At 50.2% G+C, this 24,370-nt stretch overlaps 1 protein-coding gene and 1 long non-coding RNA gene across 7 annotated transcripts; one reads left to right on the top strand and one right to left on the bottom strand.

Annotated features, from left to right (window-relative positions):
• Positions 1–1,551: 1,551 nt before the first annotated feature.
• RAB5C (RAB5C, member RAS oncogene family) lies at positions 1,552–24,015 on the top strand. Of its 6 annotated transcripts, none has more exons than XM_072780584.1 (7): positions 1,617–1,711; positions 2,517–2,541; positions 19,091–19,345; positions 20,897–21,048; positions 21,251–21,373; positions 22,292–22,385; positions 23,077–24,015. In XM_072780584.1, exons 3-7 carry the CDS (start codon positions 19,180–19,182, stop codon positions 23,190–23,192), a joined length of 651 nt encoding a protein of 216 aa, XP_072636685.1. In that variant the 5' UTR covers positions 1,617–1,711; positions 2,517–2,541; positions 19,091–19,179; the 3' UTR covers positions 23,193–24,015. The 6 variants fall into 6 exon arrangements, with proteins under 6 accessions (XP_072636684.1, XP_072636686.1, XP_072636685.1 ...); XM_072780588.1 differs by having other exon boundaries at positions 1,641–1,711; positions 19,131–19,345; XM_072780586.1 differs by lacking the exons at positions 1,617–1,711; positions 2,517–2,541 and adding exons at positions 18,448–18,507; positions 18,651–18,756.
• Positions 14,837–21,368, bottom strand: LOC140606757 (uncharacterized). The gene is made up of 3 exons (XR_012009024.1): positions 20,739–21,368; positions 19,883–19,997; positions 14,837–16,870 (listed from the first exon to the last, which is right to left on the bottom strand). It is a non-coding gene; the product is annotated as an uncharacterized lncRNA (long non-coding RNA).
• Positions 24,016–24,370: the final 355 nt, after the last annotated feature.

Genomic DNA, 24,370 nt, shown 5'->3' with positions numbered 1-24,370 from the left:
CACGCCACCAGAGGCTCCAGGGATGAGGTAGAAACATTAATGAGTCACTGTGGGCCTGTTGTACCCCCTCCTCCTCCCATGCATCACAGCCACAGATTCAGATACAGTACGTGAGAGGGGCAGAGTCCTGGCTCAGGCCCACCTCCAGCCCTGGAAAGGTACCCCATGGGACTCCCCACTGATCCTGTATAACTGATCTGTACCTGTTGCAGGCTAGGTACAGCAGGGGTTGGGGAAAAAGCTTGTCACTAGCCAAGAACCTGTTAGGAATTCTACTCTGCCCTGTCTCCTTTGCTCTCCCAAGCCTCTCTTCCCTCTTAGCTTTCATTTCTCAGATGATCACTGAAGGGGTGCAGGGGTAGGGAGATGGGAGTTATGAATATTGTTAGAAAGAAGCACCCTGGTGACCAGATGGAACTAGGTGTGGGCAGTTTTATGGCAGGCTGTCCCAAACAGGTTGATTCTCCAGCTCAGGCTCCAAAATATGATTGGTGTTCACCCATGTCACAGGAGCAACGCCTACAGCTCTCTCTGGCCTGAGCTTTGATTGCATACAGGTTTTGAGTACTGTTCCAGGGAGTGGGACACAAAGGCAGAGGAGATACCGGTCTGTGTTGGGGGATGGGGGTGGGCGGAGACAAGAAGTGGTCCTAATCCACATTGAGGAAAGAAAGAAAAAAAGAAAGAAAGAAAAAAAGAAAGAAAGAAAAGAAAGAAAGAAAAGAAAGAAAGAAAGAAGAAAGAAAGAAAGAAAGAAAGAAAGAAAGAAAGAAAGAAAGAAAGAAAGAAAGAAAGAAAGAAAGAAAGAAAAAGAAAGAAAGAAAGAGTCCTGATCCATACGGAGGTCACGGTGGGGGAGGCAAACAGAAGTCGTTCTAATCTGTGTTTATGGATGGAGAGAGAGTCAAAGCAGAAGTGGTCCGGCTCTGTTTCTGGCAACAGAGACATGAGCTGATTCTGGCTGGAGGTGTGGGAGGCAGAGGTAGAGGTGATCCTGGAGTCTTGGTGTCCGGCCAAAGGAGGAGGGTCCTGGTTTATGACTGACAAGTGGCAGGAGCTCTCCACACCTCGAGAACCCTTCCTATTAGCACTTCCATCACCTTCCCCATCGCAGAATGTCCCCAATAGTCGAGCTCCCGGAGCTGACTTGGCCTGGGAAAGTGCAGACAGGGGCTTCTCGGGTTTAGCCAGTGTTCAGGACTGCGGCCTCCTGTGCATTCATTCACACCATGTTTTTCCTTAACCAATTCTGCACACACAGCCTTCTGCCCTCTTCCAGCGCCCCACCACCCGCCTCCCCTCGGGGCTCCTGGAACCCAGGGTGACGCTGTTGGCAGCCCTGGCTTTAAGAAGTTCCCGGCCGAGCTCCGCCTCGCCGGCAGCCGGCTCCACCCTAAGCCTAAGTCCCAGGCGGCCACCGGCTCCTCCCAGCGCTGAGAACTACAAGTCCCGCCGTCCCTCGCGCGCGCTCTCCCGCCTCTCCCTTGCCCCCCAAAGGCGTCGCCGGTGAGTCGGCCAAGAGTGCCTCCCATTGGTCTCTCCACCTTGTCAGTCATCTGGGAGTATTGAGGGGCGGGTCTGAGGTGGAGATCCGGATCCGGAGCGGCTGAAAGGCGGAAGTGGAGGCCGGAGCCTGGGACACCGCCGGGGGGAGAGGAGCGGAGCCTGTCCGAGCCCCGGCCCCAAGTAACGCCGCCGCCCCGGAGACGCCGTGAGTGTGCCTGTCCCGGGGCCTAGTGTCTCGCTCGCGTTGAGGCCGTTCGGGGCAACACTTCCTCCCGCCCAACCCCGGCTTAGGGGGATACTGACCCCTCCCCCGACCCGTAGCCCCCTCTTCAGGGGCTCCCCAGGCGTCGGGCCAAAGGGGGGGCCCTCCTTTCCTTCCCTTACCTGCCCTTTATGAGCCTTGGGAAGCCGCCAGGGTTCTCCTCTGGCCTGTCCAGTCCAGTTGTGGGAGGCAGAGACCACAGATTCTGCTCTCTCTGCTCCCAGAACTGGAGGAATCTTTGCTAGGTGTGAAGGAGTCGGTCTTCCTTCTCTATAGAGGCGGCGAGGAGTGCTGTCTGTCGCCGTTTTCCTCGCACCCCCCCCCCCAACCGTCCCACAAAAACAGTTGTCTCCTCCAGCCCTAGAGAAATTTTATCTCGATTTCCTGGGGCGGGGTGGGGGCGGAGGGGTCCTGGGTGAGAGCCTTCCACACACACAGACTCCCACAACTCCTCACTTCCTCTCTTTCCTCAAGCCCAGGGAGCCAGCCAGGATCCCAGCAGGATTTAAAGTCTAGGCCACTTTTTAGGAATGAGCTGTTGCCTCCTTATCTTGCCCCCTCCACCCCAACTCTGTCCTCTGGTTATGTTGTTCTCTAGTTGTGCTCTCTGAGTGTATCTATCTCTCTTCCTGCCTCTGAAAAATTTAGCTGAGGTTTGCTTAATCCTAGCTACAGATCACAGATCATGGTGGATCTGCCCATTCATTATCTTCTCTCTCCCCTCCTCTCCCCCTCCCCCTTGCTCCAGGCTCAGCCCTGTCCTCCCAGAGCACGTGAGTGGTTTCCAAGCTGCTTCAGAGGGACTGCTCCTCCTGGGACTGCTGTCTGCTGGTCTTTAGGGAATAGGGGAAAGACCAGAAATAAGGACTGTGGAAGTGAAGGGTCCTGGCCTATCTCATTCCCACTCTCAGACACACATACCCCTCTCCTTGATCAACAGGTCTCTGCCACTTCTAGTCCCAGGGCCTCTCTCCAGTCCCTTCCAGGAGGCTTGAACAGATTATAGATTACAGAGAAGTGAATTGAGACCACAGTGGCACCTCTGGGTTCTTAATGTGTTAATTTTTGTAGCCCAAGGAATTCTCATGTATGCTGGAAAGTGCTGACATCCGCCCCGCCCGCGCCCCCCGCCCCCCCTCCAGCCTTTCCAAGAGGCAGCCTGTGCTGACATCTGATCCTTGTCTGTTGCTTGGGACTTAGGTGTGTGAAATGGCTGTTGTCTCAGACCAGGTTCGCAGGTTTTGTTATGTGGCCAAAGTACAGGCCAGAGACTATACCTTAATGAGAGTAGCCTGACTCTTTGAGGCCATGACTGACCCTTGCTATCTACAGCCAAGGGAGGGAGGAGAGGCCATGCAGCCTTTGGGAATTTCAGTAGCTCTTCAGTGTTTCGGGCCATCTTTACTGTCCTTACAGGTGCTAAACATTTTTTGTCTTGGGATCTTTTTGACTTCTTGTGGACAGTCACCAGTGTCCAACTCCTACAAACTTTTGAGCTAGACCTGGGTTGTACTCATTTCATTTTTTATTGGACAACAAGAAAGCCTACCTTATTAGGATCAGTGGTTGGATCACAAGCTCTCTATCTGTGTGGTCTTCTTTGGAAAGTCGTTGGAGACTTCTGCGGCCAGCTTAGTTTCTCTAATCTGGTCAGCCTGTGCCTCTGAGGGACAGACCAGAGAAGCCTCTCTGCTCACTGGCCACTGGTCTCTGACCAGACTTACCTCCTCGGTAGTGGGCTGTGGTTTCTGGAACTCTTTGGGAGTCCCAGGATGAGGCTGCCAGCCTTCTGAGGGGACCGTCTTTGTCTGGACATGCTCTCCCAGCTAGGATTCTAAAACAGGTTTTTTGAAGGAGAAGCTCTTGTTTTCAGAGAGACGTGGAAGGCATCATTGCCCCGGTAGTTAGGTAGTTAGGCTGCCACTTCTGGCATCCAGAGATTGTAGAGTCCAAGCAGAGCTCTGATGTTACTTGGCAGAAAGAGGGAGGGCTCTGTGTGAGACAGAAGCCTCTCCTCTCTTGCCTCTTCCAACTAGTTGGCCTTTTCCTGCCTTCATACAACAGAGAGGTGGTAACAACTGATTTTTAGAAATCACTTTAAAGTTGCAGTTTTTTTCTTTTAAAGATTGTATTTATTCATGAGAGGTGGGGCAGGGTGGGGGAGGCAGAGACAGGGAGAAGCAGGCTCCCCTCAGAGCAGAGAGCCTGGTGTGGGACTCTATGCCAGGACCCCGGGATCACGACCTGAGCCAAGGCAGAGGCTGAACCTGACTGACCCACCTGGGCAGCCAAAGTTGCAGTTTTTTCACACATGTTTCTCACAGGAAACAATATTATATTTTCACACCTGTTCCTCACAAGAGTCCTGGGAGATAGTGGGATTTGTATCTCCGTTTTAGAGATGAGGCTGAAGGAATTTAAGTAGCTAGCCTTAGATCATCCAGTTAGAAAGTGGTGGAGTTGAGGTTTGGGATTTGGGATTTGATGTGCCTCATCTTCCCTAAGAGTGGTCCCTTCTTGGGTCTGTTTAAGGAATGAGCATGCAAAGTGAGCAAACAGAGGCCCCAGTGCAGAGACCCTTAAGCATCCCTCATCCTTGATGCCCCTCTGCTTCCATTTACTTCCCCACCCCCACTCTGTCCTGCCATCATCCTGGATCCCCATCTCCTCTGCCTCTGGGGACCATGGCAGTTAGGAGTCCCAGCTCAGTACTCTTCAGGGCCTGACAATTGGCTGACATCTGTACCATTAATTTCTGGGAACCTGAAAGCCATGATGGGTAGAAAATGAAAGTAAAAGTGACTGGATTCAGGGGTCTCTCTGGGCAGGGTTATGGGTAATGGGAGCCAGCAGAGGCGGCTTCTGCTTCACCCTCTTCATTCCCCCTTGGGGCTGCCTGCTGCTTGCAGGTGGGAAGACTGTGGCTCTCCACCAGGAGCTCCTTTCACTAGAATTTACATGGAAACAGCGAGGTCATACATTTAAATTAAACCCCACAACACAGGTACTTTTTAGAGAGAGCTTTCTTGCTCTGACCTTGCCCAGTAAACAGGTGGTATGGTTTAGAGTCAGCCAGAGCCCAGTTGTCATCTGGACTCTCCCACTTAGCAGTTGCAGGGCCTTGGACTTGTTACTTGACCTTGTTGAGCCTCTGTTTCTTCCAGTAAAATGGGGAAAGAAAGTATTTTGCAGAATTGGAAACAGAGGGTAAAGGAGCTAGTCCAGGCCCTAGCATGGGCTAGATAGACACAAATAGTAATTTTGTGGATTGGTGGGGTTGTGAAGGTGCATTATAATTCATCCCTAGGATTCTGATTCAGCATTTGTACCAGGTGTTGCTGTGACACTTGGTGCGCTTTGCTTGATGATTTCACATGTTGTCTCAGCTCATAGATATCGATCAGAGTTGCTGTGGGTTGTATTCCCATTTTACAGAAGAGAATGCTAAGACCTTGACTGCTTCTCCCACTGGGGTTCTCGGACCCTGCTGGGGTCATGTGTGGTGGATACTCAGAGCCACAGACTAAGAGAGGCCTTTGAGTCTCCTAGGCACTTCCGTCTTCATTTTAAACATTTTTGTATTAAAATGGTTCTGGATCTATTACAGATTAGAATGCAAAGTTTGCAGAATCTAAGCTAAGACAAGAAACTCAAAGACAATATTTTGGTTGTGGCAGGCTGCTTTGTGTTTTGCATTCCCCCACCCTGACTTTAGTCAGGGGGACTTTTGTTGGGGCTATTTGAAAGGCAGTGCTTCAGGTAGGATTTATAAACTGGGATGGCACCAAGGTCAGGTGCTTTTGGGAGCCATGGCAGAGGAGAATTGAAATACTTGTTTTTTGTTTTTGTTTCTGTTTCTGTTTTGTTTTTTTTTTTTTTTTTGAATTGGAATATTTCTTAAGTTCTCTGTGAATAGCTTGGTATTTTGAGAGAGTAGTTTTCAAATTAAAGATCCCTGTCTCCTGTATATACGAACAATAATACAAGTAAAAAGTGCAACTTTTTGAGCTTTGCTTACAAGTACCTGTGTGCCAGATAGTCTCCTCAGCCCTTCACATGTACTGATTCCCTAAGCCTCAGGACAACCCCAGGAGACTGTGTTTAAACCCGGTACTGTGTTTAATCCCCCTGTTACAATGGGGGAACTCGTGGGGGAACTCTGGCAGTCAGGGTCAGAATCCAGTCTGTGCTCAAATCCCCATGCAGCACAGAGCCTCTTGTCCCACATCTGAGCTCTGTGTTCTTCCCTTCACCTGGAGGGCTCTTCTCCCCTTCACCAGCCTGGGGTTTCACCTGTCTAGAAGCTGCATCTCCAGATTTTGCTGTCAAAGTGCAGTTGGAACATCACTTCCTCTGTGAAGCCTTCCCTTCCCCCCAAGTTGGCCAAGGGCTTCTCTCCTCCCTGCAGTTGCCTCTCCACACCCCTTGTCTAGTACATGAGTCCTGTAGGGGTGTAGATCATGTCCTGTTTGGTCCATGCATGGTCTCCAGCATGGAAGGGAGGACTGGTTGTTAAAGGAAAGGGCAGACATTCATAGGTGGCCTTGAAGCATAGGGCTGTCCACATCTTTGAACACAAATTTTCTGAGCTCAGTGTAGATCTGGTGAACCCGAGAGTCACATCCATCTGATCCCAAAGCCCAGGCCATATCATTAGCCCATCCTCCAGCAAGTTGCTCATAAACAGGAGACTAAGCAAGTGAATGGGATGAATGTTACAGTGCAGATGACACAGAGGTGGGGACAGGTCACAAACTAAATTTTCAGAGGGTAGCGATCTCCCAATCTCCAGTCTTTCCAGTGAAGAGTTTTGTAGGGAGGGCACCTGGGTGGCCCAGTTGGTTAAGAGTCTGCCTTTAGCTTGGGTTGGGATTTGGGATTGAGCCCCATGGAGAACGAGCTCCCTGCTTAGTGGGGAGTCTGTTTCTCCCTCTCCCTTTGCCCCGCCCCCATACTTGTGCGCATGCTGTCTCTGAAATAAAATCTTTTTTTTAAAAAAAGCGTTTCGGGGATCCCTGGGTGGCACAGTGGTTTAGCGCCTGCCTTTGGCCCAAGGCGCGATCCTGGAGACCCGGGATCGAATCCCACGTCGGGCTCCCAGTGCATGGAGCCTGCTTCTCCCTCTGCCTATGTCTCTGCCTCTCTCTCTCTCTTTCTGTGTGACTATCATAAATAAATAAAAATTAAAAAGGGGGGGGGGTTCGTAGGGAAAGGTGGGCATGGTTTTGGCCATCCACAGTTCTTTTGGCCACGTTCTACAGCAGGTGTATCTGGTAGCTGGGATTCTGTGGCTTCTCGTGGTCAGGCAGCACTGATGCCAGGCCAGGACTTAGGGAGGATCATTGGGAGTGACTTTAACTCTGATCCAGGAGTGCTGCTTTGCACATCTGCATAGGCTCTTTCTTAAAAGAAGGAAGTCTTTTCTTTTTTTAATATTTTATTTATTTATTCACTGAAGACACACACACACAGAGGCAGAGACACAGGCAGAAGGAGAAGCAGGCTCCCCGCTAGGAGCCCAATGTAGGACTCGATCCCAGATTCCAGGATCAGGACCTCAGCCCAAGGCAGACACTCAACCGCTGAGCCATCCAAGCATCCCCAAAAGAAGGAAGTCTTAAGAAAGTGGCTCCAGTAGCTGTGTGGACCAGTAGTGGCGAGAGCAGCCTTGCCCGTGTAACCTACTGGCATGGCCTTTAAACTCCCAGGCCCCGTGCCATGTGGAATGTAACTCCTCAGGACTATTGGTATGGCTCCTGCCACCTTTCTTCGCCACACGCCCCTCCGCACAGCTCCATGTAGAGTTAACTTGTCTTGGGAACATGAGTTTATGGTCACTGGAGTCGTTGGATCTCATTTTGTCACAAGATAAACCACTGCCTTTTTTTTTTTTAAATAAACTTTTATTTCAGAATAGTTTTAGAACAAGGGCAAAGCTAGTACAGTTTTCTTGCCTGCCCACTGTCCACCATTATTGTACATTTGTCAACATGAACGCACCAATTTGGATACATAATTATTCATTAAAAGTCCATACCTTATTCAGATTTCCTTACCTTTTTCTGTTCCAAGATCCCATCCAGATACCACATGGCATTTAGTTGTCATAGGTCCTAAGGCTCTTCTTGGCTAAGACGGTTTCTTAGACTTTATTTTTATTGTTGTTGTTTTTTAATTTTAATTTTTAAATTTTTCTTTTAAAGATTTTATTCATGAGGGACACAGAGAGAGGCAGAGACATAGGCAGAGGGAGAAGCAGGCTTCCCACAGGGAGCCCCACATGGGTCTCTGTGATCACGCCCTGAGCCAAAGTCAGGCACTCAACCGCGGAGCCACCCAGGTGCCCCAGACTTTCTTTGTTTTTGATGAGCTTGACCATTTTGGGAATACTGGTTGGGTATTTTTTGGTGTGTTTTTCAGTCGGGATTTATCTCATGTTTTTTCACAGTGACACTGGGGTTATGAGTTTTGGGAAGGCACTTCACCTGTGTGAAGTGCCACTCTCATTACATATCAAGGGCACATACAGTTCACGTGACTTACCCTGTTGATGTCAGTCTCAGTCACCTGGCTGAGATGACATTGTTGATCAGGTTTCTCCCCTATGAAGTTCCTCTCCCCTCCCCTTTCCATGCCTCCTCTTTGGAAGGAAGTCATTCAATTCAGTGCAGCACACTTTTGAGGAGTGGGGGAGTCAGCATCCCACTGAGGGGAGCATGTCTACATGAATTATTTGGAATTCTTGAACAGGAGAGATCTATGTTGTCCCTCATTTCCTTTTTCTTCATTTATTTATGACAGCAGGAGCTTATGAATAATTTCTTTTCTGCTTGAGTTTATCATCTAGTACTACTTTGTTTTATTGTTCAGATTGTTCCAGGTCTGCTCACTGGGAGCTCAGTTGGCTCCTGTTGGCCCACCTCTATTTCATTTTTGCGAACATTTCCTAACTTATTGGCACTGCAGGTGCTCCAGGTCCACCTTGCCTATCTCCTGCCCTGGTCCTAGAACTGGTTGTCTCTCCAAGACCACTGCTTTCTTAGCAACCATTTTCCCTAAGTATGTTGATACGGAGCTGTGTGGATGGGTTCTGGTTGTGCCTCCTCCTGCTGGTTAGTTGCCAAAGACACCAGAGTTAGACAAGGTGGAGATACCCCTGGGAAATGTGTGTGTGTGTGTGGGGTGGGGGGGCTGGCAGGTGATCTCCAGTAGCAGGGGCATTGCTTCTCGACTCACCCATTCATACTTCTCATAACCCTGCCTGATTCTTGGCCTGATCCACAAATGGTCAGATGTGATGTTTACTCTGGAGTTGACTATCCAATTGGGGATGGGATACATAATCATTCCCCTACTTCAGCTGCTAAGTTTTCCAGCCAAACCTTCCAGGACTCTGGGTCTCATAAGAGAGTCCGTGTGTTCCAGGCCAGTGTTCTTTTACTGCTATTCAAAAACAGATCTCCCCTACAGGAGGGTTTGTGGCTCTAGGCAGGCCCAGGGCAGGCTGTCACTTGGAGCTGTGATCCTGAATCATTGAATAGTTTAAATCCTTCTGTTGTACTGTCAGCCCTATGAAGACTTGTAACTTGAACCCTTCTGGAAACACTAACTTGGGATCTTAACTGGAGTTGGTTTACAAGCCTCTAGTCTTCTATTCATAGCTGCATGTGTGTCCCCTTCAGGTGGCTCTGTCAGAGCATCCCAGGTGTGGGGGAGGGTGTGGGTGGCCTTCGTCACCCTGGCTGCTCTCCTAGTCATCACATTGCTCTCTGAGCTGCTCAGAGGTTGTGGTGATTAATGATGCCAATTTCCAAACCTCTAGCATTTCCAGCCTGTTTCTTTAAAAGGAACTCTGGTTTCTTTGTCAGCTGTCCTGGTCCTGTCCCCTCCCCCTCTCCACAACTGAACTACTTCTTCTCTTTTCCTGAAAGAGGCTTTGAAATGGAAGGAAGGGCTTTTGGGCCTTCAGATGCTTTCTCCTGTGGGGCTTTTTCTTTTTTTTAAGGGGTTATGGTTTACCTGGTTGAGGGTTCAACTCTGCTGATTCTTCTGGATAGTGGTGGTCTTCCCTCCATTCTTGTGGCTTTGGAAGCCAGTCTCCAGAGAACACAGGGTTATGGTTATTGACTGGACACAGGACATCAAGGGTGAGCTGGTCCTTTTTCTAGGACATTGTTGAAAGTCGTTGTCTTAGTCTATTCTAGCTGCCATACCAAAATGCCATAGGCTGGATGGCCTATAAATGGGAGATTTATTTCTTACAGTTCTTGAGGCTGGAAGTTCAAGATCACAGGGGCAGCCAGCATGGTCAGGTTCTAGTGAAAGCCCTCTTCCAGGCTGACTTCTTATTGGGTCCTCACATGGCAGGAGGGGAAAGGGAGCTCTCTGGAGCCTCTTTTTTTTTTTTAATTTTTTTTATTTATTTATGATAGGCACACAATGAGAGAGAGAGAGAGGCAGAGACACAAGCAGGCTCCATGCACTGGGAGCCCGACGTGGGATTCGATCCCAGATCTCCAGGATCGCGCCCTGGGCCAAAGGCAGGCGCCAAAACGCTGCACCACCCAGGGAGCCTCTTTTAAAAGGGCCCTAATCCCAGTCATGAGTGCGCTGCCGCTGCTGCCCTCGTGGCCTGATCACCTCCCCAAAGACCCCCACCTCCAGATACCATCACGTTGGGATTAGGATTTCAGCATACGAATTGAGTGTGGGGAGGGACACAGACATTCAGGCTATAGCAGTTGTCCTGTTAAGCTTTCTCTCCAGATGAGGAGCATTGAAGAATGGGGCCCAGGGAGACCATAAGCAGAAGGAATGTATGAATAGTGGAGGAACATATACTGATTGAGGAGTGACTTCTTTGTAGGGAATTCCAGGGGCAGGGGCTTCCCTGCTGCAGCAGCATTTACTGAGTGCTCCCTTGGAGCTAGGCCCTCTGCTGAGTCTTACACATTGTGCTTTGGTCTCCAGGCTCCTGAGAGCAGCCCTGGTCCCTCAGATCTCATAGGGGGAACTTTGACCTTGTTTCTTGTTCATTGGGCAGCCTCTGACCACGGTGTATGTGGTGTCTGAGCAAGAGGAATTCGGTTTGCTGGTGTCTGATACCTGATTCTCTTTTCCCTGTTTACCTCTCAAATACAACCTCTGCCCTCTTCTCTCTGTTTAGGAGCTAAGGGTAGTGAAATAAATTGGCTTTCTTTGTTTTTTTTTTTTTTTTTTTTTTTTTGTGTGTGTGTGTGTGTTGTTTTGTTTTAAAGACAGGAAGGGTTAGTGAGGGGTGTCAGTTGCACTTGTTGGTGTGAGTAGCTGGATGAACAGGTGTTGCTGATGACCCTGACATTCAGCAGAGGTTCTTGGCATCTTTCTGGGACTGGGCAGCAGCCGAAGTGACAGCTGTCCCCGCTAGTGCTCTTGGCCCCTGCAGAGCCAGAGGGGAAGATGGGCCCTGCATTGCTGAGATGCCAGTTAGAACTGTCCTAAGTTAATAGTATAGTAACTACAGGAACCGGAACCAACACAGGGTAGTTGTGAGGCTTGAGGGTCAGCAGGGACCCCATGTCTGTCCTCACCAGCTTTCATGTTACCTGTGCTCCATCCTGGGGCCACAGCAGGTGTGGGCGGTGCTAGGACGGAATCTGGGCCTCAGCTGGCTCTCTGGCAGGGACAGGTGAAGAGCTGGGTGGTGGGGTGTGAGCCATCACTCCACCTCAGTCTTATCCCCACCATGCCGTGTAGTTAGTTGTATGTGGATTTGTGTTGCAGAAGGTTCTAGACTTCACATCCTTCTCACCGAGCTCTTACTTGAGGCTTCTTACAGAGCTGCCCTGGTTGGGGCCAGGGAATCTGCAGCAGCCTTGCTGACTGGGGTGTGCTGAGTCAGAGACTGGGCCCTCTGAGGGAGAGTAGTCCCTTAGGAACGTCACTCTGAGTGCCTAGGGCCCCCGGTACCTCTTTAGAATCAGGAGGCATAACGAGCCTTGTCTGGCTGCAGCCGCGGGCAGGCGGTCCCGTCTGTCTGGCCTTCCTCGCGAACCTGCTGCCCGTGACTCCCGGGGCTCTTCAGTGGACAGTACGGGCAGCCCACACTGACCAAGCTGTGTCAGCAGATACGTGATGTACCCCCCTTCTCACCAGCAGTCTTCCTCCCCGTGGGCGCAAGGACTGGAGGTTTCCATCCTCCGCCTGAAAGTTAGCGCTGAGTTGGCTTCTGTCAGCCTCTCGGGGGCCGTCTGTTGTGGAGAGCCGAGAAGGCAGTGAAGCTCAGGGAAGACTCTCAGGGTGTGCTTGCTGGGGCAGGGCTCCTGGAGGCTGAGAGTCTGGCCCTCAGAGGTCTCTTCTTCCTAGGTCGGCTTGGCCTCTTTCTGCCCAGGGGAAAGGGCTCTAGAGCCCCAGCTTCTGCCTGGTCATGTGCGTTTAGGGTTTAAGTGTCCTGGAGCCCCTGCACACTGTGAGTGTGAGCCCCCTTCTGGGAGTGTGGGTGCTTTGGTGGTGTCAGCTGCCAGGGCCTCCCAGGGCCCCTGCTGTAGTGGGGAAGCCCAGGCAGTCAGCCCCAGAGGAGTGTTCTCATTGAAAGGGGAGTAAGACGAAAGGGAGTTGGATGGGCCAGGGCAGATTCAGGGGTCTGTTGCAGTGGGAGGGGAGCCAGCTAACTCAGAGCCCCCCTCTGGGCTGATTTACCTCCCTCTTCCCCAGAAAGGGAGTCCTCTTCCTGTGGAAACACAGCATCTCCTTCCATTCCTGCTGCCAGCTCTCCTAATCCCAAAGCCCCTACTTATCAGTGGGATGAGGGGCCTCACATACCCCATCAGCATTCTCCCCAGATCTCAGCCAGGCTTTTAAGCTTCTGGCTTCTAGGGCCAAGATTCCTCTGTTATACTCCAGGTGGGACACAGGTCCTCTGTGTTGCAGTCCCACAGTCCTGGTTACACAAGAAGACGCCCCTCTCTTTGATTCCATCCCCCAGTCTGTACCCCTAAGCCCTTTGTCCTCGGCACAGACTCTCTGGACAGGTTGGAGAGTGCAGAGCACCACTGTTGTAACCTTTCTCCTCACTAAAAAGACATAAATGTCACCTCTTTCTGTTATAAAGCTTGAAACAACTTTAACATTCTTCAGCCCACAGTTAAGTACAAATATATTTTTAGTAAGTGTGTGGCAGTTCTATTTGTATTGAATCCTATTTGCTTGAGCCTATTAGATGGGTACCTTTGTTCTGTCTCGGCCCTATTTATTTTTTTACTTATTTATGTAAACGCACCCAACGTGGGGCTCAAACTCATGACCTTGAGGTCAGGAGTCCAGTCCGAAGGCCTTTGACTGAGCCAGCTGGGGGCCTCTCTCTTGGCCCTCTTCTAATTCAGGCATCATCTTTTTGATTATCTCTATTGTCCTGAATTATACTGTTAAACTGCTATATTACAGAGGAGACAGAAGGTATCATATATAGGAGAGTTGGATTGGTTTCATGTTGTTTGTAAGCTTTAATTTCTCAGTGTTGTATGTAAAATTCTATACCAGGAACATTCCTTACCTCTTTATTGACATGCAACTCATATGTTGTAAGACCTACACATCTCATTTTGGACTGCTTGATGGATTTCTACATTTGTGTATATATATGTGTCTACCTCCCACATCAGGGTGATAGGATTTTTCCACAAGCCGTATGCTCTGCAACCCTACATAGAAGGTGGCAGCCCCTCTTATTTTTATTGGCTGTAATAACACTGTCAATATTCTTGGGTTTTTTATCAGTGATGGAGGAGCTCTGCTAGAATTGTGAGTCCTGGGCTTGGGCTCTGCCACCACCTGGCTGTGACTCTGGGCAGGCCACTCACCTCACCTTCATCTCCTCTGTATTTGGAAAGAAGAGGATTAGGTCTTCAAGGACTTTGTGCTTTGATAACCAGTGAGTCAAAATTAGTTAGGCCTTCAGTGGTATAATAAACCTGTCATTTGTCGGAGCCTTACCTTCAGCCTCGTATTGTGTTGTACACACTATGTATTGTTTTATTTAACCTTTACAACAACCCCATGCGATCAGTATTAAACAATGCCGTTTTTTGATAAGAAACTGAAGCTGACAGCAGTCGCTTGTCTGACTTGGCCAAGGTCACTCAGCTAATAAATGGTGGAGCCAGGCTTTTCTCAAAACTCAGTTCAGTCTCCCAAGTCCTAACCTGCCAGTCATGCTGGGGAAGGGTGAGTGGGTATCTCATGTGGGTCATGGCTTGTGTTGCTTCAGATTTTTCTTCCCTCTGGGTGTACAACCAGCCAGAGGCCTGGCTAGTGCTGCTGTGAGTCTGCCCTCTGGGCCTGTACGCTGGTGGTGGTGATTTTCCCTTTGGGAAAAGTTGTGTTATTGAGCCTATGGGTAAATCATCTTCCCAGCTGATGCGAGCTTTTTAATGTCTTCCATCTTCACCTTTGAACCTAATTACCTCTCCTGCTGTGCCCCACTGTTTGATTCTCTTTAAGCTAACAAATCGCTTCTGCTCTCATCTTTTCCTGCCCAGCTCTTGTGGTGTTAAATATTCAGGAATGCTTCATCTAGAGTAGAGTATAGGTGAAGAGTCACTGGCCAAAAGCACCTTGAGGGGGCCCTAGGTGGGATGGGGTCACTTGGTTCCTCCTCCCCTCCAAGGGCTAACTTTGAGTGAGCCCTTCTCTCTCTGGTCAACAGAATCTGATTGGTTTCCCTAATCAGCTCACTATCCAGACTGTGCCAGGACTGTCAGCTAGAGGAAGTCTCTGAAGCAAACAGGAAGCACGAGAGACACCCATCAGCTGGAATTGCTCACCCTTTTACCAGGAAGGACAAAAAGTATGAAGTGGGTGACTTCATGGTTAGAGAAGAGACATTTCTAGGGGGGTTAGGGTGAGGAACAAAAGTCCAGCAGCTTCTGGTGTCTTGAAGTCTTCAGTTGTTGAGTGAAGCCAGGAATCAGCCCCCACTCCAAATCTGATCCACCTATATTGTCCATGGGGCTAATCTGTGGGTGCCTTACTGTCTCTTGAATTCCTTCCTTTATCAGTTGTAGCTCTTATATTTGAATCTGCTGCCTAGAATCACGGGGAGGGGGTGGGGAACTTAACATTTTTTGGACTCCACTTTTAGAGATTTTAATTCAGTTGGCCAGGGTTATTTTTCTAAATGCCCTGGGTGATTCTGATTAAAAAAAAAAAAAAAAAGTTTGGTACCCACTTACCCATAATGTCCAGAGCAGAGAAAAACCAAAGTAAGGAAGAGCAGTGTTTTACTGTTTCTCTCTCTCTCTGGCCCTCGGCCCCAAGGCGTATGCCCAGGGCGTATATGTTTCGGAGCTTGGGTCCCTTTGCCCTTTCATGAGCATTGTTGGGGAAAGTGTAAGGCGCCCCCGCCCCCAGTCCTTGACAATCTCTCCCATTTCCTGTGAAGATAATGAGACTGGGGAGAGTGCTTGTCCTCCATGGCCTCTGAACAAACTAAGGTCGAGGTTTGGAGAATGAGGGGAGCAGGTCATGTCAAAGAGAGTCTTGTCATGAGTCTAAAGTTCTGCCTGTTTTAGCAGCTTCATGAAAATATCCAGGAGGAAATCCATCCTACTTGTGTGTTTTTCCTGGTGTTAGAGAAGCTGATTTAAAAAAATAAAATCTTTGGCCCATCCATCTTATAAGAAACTCTGACTACAACTTTGGTTCTTAAAGAGAATTTGGTTTTTGTCTGAAAGAAGACTTTTGCTGTGGTACTTTTGGTTACAATTCTATCACCTGACTATACCCATGGATAATTCTTTCCGCTGTTCCAGAGGATTCCCTTCCCCAGCTGGCAGACCAGCTCAGTGCATGAATTCACCTTTGCCACCTGCTGGAGTGCATCCTCAGTTTCCCAATCTTGGGAGGGGAGGGCAGAAAGCTTCCTGGGGCTCTGCATGTGGCCTTCGCCTATCTTAAAGCACCCTCTTGTCTTCATGTGCCCTTTGGGGCAAAATCAGGTTCAACATCTTTGTTCATGTGATCCCCAGGTGGGACTAGGAAAACCACAAGGTAATGCAGGCCATAAAAAGTGCCACGTGTGTCTGCTCAGGTATCTCTGGAAGGCAGGACCAACATCCAGGCAGAACATGTCACCAGCCAGTGTGTGCCAGGCAAAGCACCTACAACACTCTTAAAAAAAAAATACAGGAGTGCCTGGGTGGCTTGGTCGGTTAGGCGTCCGACTGTTGATTTTGGCTTGGACCATGATCTCAGGGTCATGGGATTGAGCCCCACATCAGGCTCCCCACTCAGTGGGGAGTCTGCTTCTCTCCCTCTGCCCCTCCCCCTGCTTGCTGTCTCTTACTCTTTCTCTCTAAAATAATCTTTTTAAAAAATGTTTTTAAAAAATACAGATACCAGGCCCTCCTCCAGATCTTCATCAGAACCTCTAGGGGCTGGCTGCACAGGTGATTTTAATGTGCAGACAAGATCAGGAACCACTGGATAAGAGCTGTCTTTCCTTCTGGCTTGTTAAAAATACCAGGTTCTGTCTGGGAAGGTTTGGAAACCCACTGATTCGTTAGGGACAAGACTTAGATGTTATCTCTATGTTTCTTGATTCTTGGGTGCTGGTTACTGCCCACTCCGGTAGCCCTTAGCCCCATTTGCTTTGGTTTTGTTGGAATCAGGGACATCACCTTCTCTCCGTACTCCTTCATACCTCCTTCTGCAGTGTCCCAGCCACACTCTGGCCCAGCCAAGATGATGTGTCACATGGATTTGTGGTAATAACCAACTTGTAATTCCACTGTGGTTTCCTCTGCTGCTGTGGCCCTGCCTGGCCCTGGGAGGCTCCTCCCATTGTTGGAAGTACTCAGGGCCTGCAAGATCCCTGTGACTGTCAGCTAGAGCCACACCTTGCAGGCCAGCAAAGCTGCTGCCACAAAAGCAGGGTCTCATTCACCAGCCACCAGAAACAAAACACAGGGTGAGCATTGTCTCCAGCATTCTTCCCAAGGCAGGGAGATGGGCAGGAGAAGAGCAGGGGGATAAAGGAGCACACAGGCAGCCTGCGTCCTGCTCTGTCTTCTATATGTTGGATGGCCTTGAGCAGGACATGTAACACCTGAGTGTCAAGCTACTTATCTGAAAAAAATGGGAGATTGTTTTAAAGCTTAAGGGAGATAATCGTTGTGCAATCATTCAGTAAATGCTGGCTGTCTCTGGAAATGACTTCCTTGGTGAGCACTCTGAATTCCCAGTATGTAAGTAGGCCTTGTGAAGAAGGCTCTCAAGCCAGAAGCACTTGGGGCGCCTGGATGGCTCAGTCAGTTAAAGGGGCTGGCTCTTGGTTTTGGCTCAGGTAGTGATCTCAGGGTCCTGGGATCAAACCCTGAATTAGGCTTCTCGCTCAGTGGGGAGTCTGCTTGTGAATTTTCTTTCTGTCCCCTGCGCCTCCCCCCATGTGTGTGGGCATATGCTTGCGAAGCCAAAAACACAGACTCTGCTTCAAAGGGCCATAGGGTCTTGTAAACATCAGTGACTGGGGTGAAAAGAGAAAGCCGTAAAATATGGTAGAACTAGCATTATTTGTCCCTCATCAAAATCCCTCCTGTATATAGTGCCTTCCTATATTCTTGGGGAAGAGGTGGCTCCCATTTCAAACCTCTTTTCCTTTGGCGCAGTCCAGAAAGGAAACTGTTGTTCCTGGCTAGTGAATCATTCTTCCTGAAGCTCACTTTTTAAATGAGTTGCCAGGAGGACGGGGATGTGAAAAAGGATTTCAGATTGAACAAAGCAAGCCCTTTGCTGTCAGCTTCTTGCGTGAGCATAGCCCATCGCTTCCCACAGATCTATCCTTCTCTTCATTCACGCCCCCGTCCTCTGACTGTGGGGTAATGCACTCCCCTTGCTCAGGGGGCAGGTCAAGGCTAGACTCAGGATCTGTTCTGAAGACCCCTCCTGTGTTGACTCCATTATGCTGAGGGCAGTTGAATCAGAACTTTTTCTTTCCAGCTTAGGTTCAGATGCTGTACAGATGCTCAGGACCAAATACCTACTCACAGTGGTTGTCTGTAAAACATTGTGTATACGTTTTGGTATTTTTTAATATGTATGTCTTCTAGAGGCTTCTGGAGATAGGGCTCCTCATCCTTCTTTGCGCCTCCAAAGCTATCACTAACAGTGACTAAGCTGTCGGTGCTGGAACACCAGCTGTTGGGGGTGCAGGTCTCCATGTCCCTTGTTTGTCTCTGCCCTCCCATACCTCCCCTGCTCTTTCTCTGCGTCACCCTCCGCCTCTGCCAGTAGAGAATGGAACTGAGGTCTCTGTTTTAAAAGAGAAATTTGGCAGCCGTTCTGCCTGCCAGTGGAGCTCTCTGGCTTTGGCGTGTGTTTGCTTTTGTGTGTGTTTTGTGTTTTAATGTGCGTGAGACTTCTGGCCCATCACAAATGAGAGAGCTGGGGGAAGAGGTTCAGGATGGAGGATCGAAATGAGGCTTTGATCACAGTGTACAGTCCAGCCTCAGACTGAGAAAGTTGGTCAGTCTTTCTAGAGATGGCTGAAAAAAATAGCTATTTTGGGAACAACTCGTGCTGGCCAGGCCCTGGTCCCCAAGTGCCCACGAGGTTGGCCAAGCACCATGTCTGATGAGCTTTCTATCGGGACTCTCCATGCCCTGGTCAGCCTCACCACTTGCTCTGGCTTTGCACAGAGGAGGGTTTGTGATCTTAGCTACCGGACCACAGGGTCACTGTTCACCTAGACCGTAGCATCTTCCCAGGTGATTTTTTTTTGGTATCCTAAGGAACCTGTTAACTGTCACCAGGCTGCCAGATGCCCGTTGTTCTTGTGTGTGTGTGTGTGTGTGTGTGTGTGTGTGTGTGTGTGTGTGTTTAAAGATTTATTTTTATTTATTTATGATAGACATAGAGAGAGGCAGAGACACAGGCAGAGGGAGAAGCAGGCTTCCTGCCGGGAGCCCAACATGGGACTCGATCCCGGGACTCCAGGATCGTGCCCTGGGCCAAAGGCAAGCGCGAAACCACTGAGCCACCCAGGGATCCCCCCTGTGTGTGTTTAATGTGTATGCACATGGACATAATTGGGATTGGGAAGTATGTTTGCTCAGAACCAGAACCTAGAGTTAGAAGAGCACTTTTCACTGCTCAGATGACTGTAGAGCATATGGGTGTGTAGTACATCCTAGCTAGGGCTCTTTTAACTTCTGGGGTCAAGGGTGGGGGTCAGGAGTTGGCAGGAGGGGAGGTAGGTCCTCAGGGAGGGCAGAGGGAGAAACCTGTGATTTAAGAAGACTTCGCCATCTAGTAGTCGGGACTGACCAGTACTGGTGATCTCTCTTACAGTTGGAGGCCCCCCCTCCTCACTAAGTGCCTCTTCACACAGCGCCGGCCCCCGCCCCACGCTCACTGGTACCACTACAGCAGGACGGGCCATGGCGGGTCGGGGAGGTGCAGCGCGACCCAATGGACCAGCTGCTGGGAACAAGATCTGTCAATTCAAGCTGGTCCTGCTCGGGGAATCTGCAGTGGGCAAATCTAGCCTCGTCCTTCGCTTCGTCAAGGGACAGTTCCATGAGTACCAGGAGAGCACAATTGGAGGTGAGTGGGCACAAGGGAGTGGGGTGGCCTCAAGAATGCCAAAGAAATGCCTTGATTTTGAGGAGAAGGAAGCCGCCTGCCCAGGGAAGCTAAACATGCCTGGGGCGGCAGCACCTCTTCCTCACTTGGGCCCTGGATCTGAATCCAATAGCTAGTCTCCCTGCCAGAGCCCCAGCAGTCATCCGTTAATACTTAGCTCCTTGTCAAAAACTGGCTTCCTTTCCTAATTATGCCACTGGATTCTTAAGTGGCTTTGGCTACGACTTTTCCATTGACCTGGCCTCTGGGAAGGGAGAGGCTGGGTCTGAATCTCTGAGAGTCCTCACTGTGCCAGGCAGTGTGTCTACCCCTGGCCTCTCCTACTTTCCAGAATAGGGAAATGGCATGGTGAGTGGGCCAGCGTTTCTGAAGTCGACCTTTACCCTCGAGGTCAGAGCCTGTCATTGATTTTCTAGTGGTCAGCATTTAGCACGTAAGGGTCTGAACTCAGTCCCCTGCCTCAGTTGTCAGGACAAACTTTGAGGGGCCAGGGCCAACCTTGGGCTTGAGTCATCCTTTCTCTCCCCTCTTGGTAAGAGGTTTCCAGGCAGCTGGAAGCTAAATGGGTCGTGTCAGCAGTCTTCTGCTGCCTCCTCAGCACTCAAGTCAGGAGCTAGAGAGAGGGAAGTGAGGCAGTCCCCAGGCCCCTCATGGAGGTGGGGGGAGGGCAGACGGGGAGAGCTGGCTTCCACACAGGGCTCTCTGGAATCCTCTGTTGGGTCCCAGGGCTAGGGGGCTCCCACCTGCCTCCCAAAGGGGACTCCTCCCCCAAACCATATGCACAAGCACCACATGGTCCTTTGTCTCCTCGGGCCAAAGATAGGGTCACTGTTCCCTGAAGGTCGAACCACAGGGTAGCTAATCAGGAATGGGTCAAGGTCAGAGCTAGAGGTGGTAGCTAGCTGGCATGCCTAGAGGTGGCAGGGGCAGCTGGGAAGCCAGCCACCCAGCCTCCGCCTGGCAGTGGAACAGCGTGTACTTTCAGGCGTCCCCAGTGTAGCTAAGTGTGTGACAGTGTCCTCAGGAAACCGAAGGCCAGTAACACCCCTGGGCTGGAGCAAACTGAGGGACTGTGGAAGTTTCCAGCTGGACTGTTCTCTGTGAGGGGAGGGAGGAGGAGGAGGAAGAGGAAGAAGAGGAGGAATGGGTGGGCCCACCCTTCTGTGCTTGGAGTCTGTTTTCCCCTGGGTTCTGCCTCTCCTGCCCCTTGCCGCATTCCTCCTCAGAGGGTGCTCCTGAAGTGGTTCAAGTGCAGGCAGATTTCCCTTCTGCCCTTGCCAAGCACGAGTCTGTAAAGCCTGTGCAGCCCCCTTGCCCCGTTGACACATGACAGAAAAATATAAACTCCACTGACCCCGCTTGGGCCTGCTTCGGCTGCTGGGCTGGGGGCTTTTCTGGGCCCATCTCAGCAGAGGGCCTCTAAGTGCCAGGGCCCAGATACAGTACTGGAGATATGTGGGGGCAGCTTCTTGAGTTCCTTCCTGCCATATAACATCACCTTTCCTCTTGCAGCGGCCTTCCTCACACAGACGGTCTGTTTGGACGACACAACAGTCAAATTTGAGATCTGGGACACAGCTGGACAGGAGCGGTATCACAGCCTGGCCCCCATGTACTATCGGGGGGCCCAGGCTGCCATCGTGGTCTATGACATCACCAACACAGTAAAGATTTCCCCTTACTTCTTGACACTTTGTTCCTGGAATGGGTGTGGGCAGATTTCCTCTGTTTGGGGGTGTCTCACCAGACTCTTCAGGGCCGTGACATCTTAAACACCTTGGCTCTGCCAGTTTGGGCTTTTCTAGTGAGCGGCACTGGGCAGGATGCCTCCTCTGTCTGTTTGACATTCTGGCCTTGTCCCCCCAGGATACATTTGCACGGGCCAAGAACTGGGTGAAGGAGCTACAGAGGCAGGCCAGCCCCAACATCGTCATTGCACTCGCGGGGAACAAGGCAGACCTGGCCAGCAAGAGAGCCGTGGAATTCCAGGTGCGGGGGGGGGAAGAGGGGTGTGGGGTGAGGTGTTGCAGAGGGGAATGCGCAGGACTTGGCAGGGAGGAGTAAGCCAGCTCCACTTGCAGCTCAGCCTAGGCTGCTCAGGGGCTTTGCAAAGGGCCAAGCCTGGAGGCAGCAGGAGAGCTGTTATCTGCTATCCTCTTGTGACTTGAGCATAGCCCTTGAAGCAGTTGTCTCCCTCTCCTTGCTCTTTTTCATTGGTTGATGGCATGTGTATAAAACGCTTGCTGAAACCTCATTTTTTTGTGTTAACTGACTTTTTTTAATGAAACCTACTGAGAAAGAATTACTTTTATCCACTCAATATATGCACGAGTAATCATAGTACAAGAAGGTATATAGGATGAGATGTGAATCTCTAACCCAGAAACACAATCTCCCTTTCCCCAAGTTCATTAGTTTCTTGTTTTTTTTCTAGAAATATGCATATGTGTACAAATCCCTTTCCCATAGACCAGAGTGTGCATTTCTTACCAGGCCCTAACTGATTGGACTTCAAGGTTGTTTGCAGTAGCACTGCAGTCATCTACATACTTTTTGTGTTCTTTCCCAATGTGCAAGTGCATTTGTAGGATAACTCTCTAGAAGTATTTCCTAGCTTAGTGATTTTGAAGAGCAAGAAAGGCAGAATGGACCTGGGGAAGCCTGAGTGAAACATGTGCCAGTGTTTGTGAGTTGAAAGGTGCTGTGAAGTGGAGGCCTTGGGGTTATGGTGCAGGTGTCTGGGTGGGGGGCAGCCAGAGCAGAAGAGCCCTGGGCCTGAAAACCCCTGCATTGTCTCTGTTGTGTATAAAGGAACTGTGATGAGGGAAGATTTTAATCCTGGGCCCTGGCCCCTGCCAACTGTCATCATTTCCCTCCTACTCACTTTCTCACCTCCATCCAAATCAGGAAGCACAAGCCTATGCAGACGACAACAGTTTGCTGTTCATGGAGACATCCGCAAAGACTGCAATGAACGTGAATGAAATTTTCATGGCAATAGGTGAGTTGCTTGCGTCCCCTCCCTGACCAGGTCCTATCACTTGTCTGCTGTCTAGAGTATGTAGTAGGTCTGTAGGGTCCCTTCATCTGACTCTCAGATGGAGATAAGTCACCCCAGAAGTTTCCAAAGCCTGGGCCAAAGTCTCAACATTTCTTTCTTACCCTTTAGCTTATCACCCACCTAAAACCCTACGTGACCTTCCCCGTAACCTACTTCTTAAGATTCTTAGGCTCATCTGGCTCTGTAGTGAGTCATCATGCCCAGGTTCAAATCCTTGTTTTACCACTTAACTCTGGTCCTGGACAGGTTATTATTTTTTTTTTAATTTTTATTTATTTATGATAGTCACAGAGAGAGAAATAGAGAGAGGCAGAGACATAGGCAGAGGGAGAAGCAGGCTCCATGCACAGGGAGCCTGATGTGGGATTTGATCCCGGGTCTCCAGGATCGTGCCCTGGGCCAAAGGCAGGCGCCAAACCGCTGCGCCACCCAGGGATCCCCTGGACAGGTTATTTAACCTCTCTTTCCCTCAGTTTCCTGAAACACTCGGTATGCACCTGGCACATAAAAGTGAAGTCCTCGATGGGTCCTTGTACATTGGGTGGTAAAAAGGCCAACTTCCACTCAAGTAGACTTGGAAGAGTATTGGGGTACCCCCACAAATGCATTTTCCCCCTCCTCTTCCAAACAGCTAAGAAACTTCCCAAGAATGAGCCCCAGAATGCAGCTGGTGCCCCGAGCCGGAACCGAGGGGTGGACCTCCAGGAGAACAGCCCAGCCAGCCGGAGCCAGTGCTGCAGCAACTGAGCCCCCCTTGCCTGCCCACTGCCCCCACCTCCTCCGCCGGCCCACCCGACTGGAATCCACTCTAACCAATCGCACTTAACGACTCGGGCTACCACTTGGGGGTGGGGGGGGCAGGGGAGGGGTCTGCCATGATTTCTCCTAGAATTCTGATCATAGGCCGGAGTGAATTATTCCACCCGCACCTTTCTGTACAAATACTAATTCAATTTTAAGTCTTAAGTCACTTTTTTAATATATATGATCTTCTGCTCTTCCCACTTCCAGCCCTTTCTACTGCTCTCCCACTCTTCCTTCGCTGGTAGTAGCCACGTGCCCTGTTCCTCCACCCCCCACTCTGTATGTGGGGAGGCAGGGGTTGGAGCAGTTACCCTTCTTTCCCTCTTGCTGATGAGCAGACTCAGCAAGAGCATCCATATCCTTACCATGTTCGGAGTGGGCTTGGTCCTGGGTGGTGGGGCAGGCCCTAGGGGCGAGGGAAGGGAGAGGCAACTCTTCCCTCAGCTGGCTGTCATCACGCTGCAGCCCCCACTCACCCTCTGACTCACAGCTGGGACAGAAACCACAGCATCACCACAGCATTATTGTGACAGCCACCAACCCATTGCCCACAACCTGCCCCCCTTCCCCACCCCTGGTCACCCTGACCTCTGGCTCTGAGCCCTGTTCTGACCAAATCACGATGATGAGTATTTGGGGGTGGGTGGGTGGGTAAGGGGGGGGAGTGGGAGGGGATGGAACCAACTTTTTCTGTATTTTGTATTGTATGTTTTCTTCAACATGTAACCAATCAGTATCTTGTCAATATAGTCAGCCGATCGATCGACCTCCTGCTTGTCTTCCTTGTCTTTCTCTGGCAGAGTTTATCAGACCATATCCGCTCTAGCTTACTTGAAGTTAATTTAAAATGAACCACTGAATCTTGTTGAACAATGGCTTCCCTCCCTCCCCCAAAGTGAGGGGTGCTAGTGGTTATGGTAACCAAGAGAAAGAGGCCCTTACTGGTACCAGCTGTAAGGGGGTGGTGGTGGTGAGAGTGACCTAGAGCTGATTCTCCCCAAGTTTGAAATTGAGGGCTTGTATTAGCCTTGCCCCCACCCCCCTCCAGATTATATTGGGGTGATGTGCAGTTTGTATTTGAAAATAGTTGGTCTCTGAAACAACAGAAACCACCTCTTGGG

This window comes from Canis lupus, chromosome 16, assembly GCF_048164855.1.
Source record: "Canis lupus baileyi chromosome 16, mCanLup2.hap1, whole genome shotgun sequence".
Lineage (NCBI taxonomy): Eukaryota > Metazoa > Chordata > Mammalia > Carnivora > Canidae > Canis > Canis lupus.
The sequence above is the reverse complement of the archived record's forward strand: the minus strand, read 5'-3'. Positions and strand labels throughout refer to the sequence as shown.

Coding starts and splice junctions, on each gene's coding strand:
- RAB5C (XM_072780583.1), top strand. CDS start 19,180: ATGGCGGGTCGGGGAGGTGCAGCGCGACCCAATGGACCAGCTGCTGGG. Junction 21,049..21,250: donor TCTATGACATCACCAACACA/GTAAAGATTTCC, acceptor TTGTCCCCCCAG/GATACATTTGCACGGGCCAA. Junction 21,374..22,291: donor AGAGAGCCGTGGAATTCCAG/GTGCGGGGGGGG, acceptor CATCCAAATCAG/GAAGCACAAGCCTATGCAGA.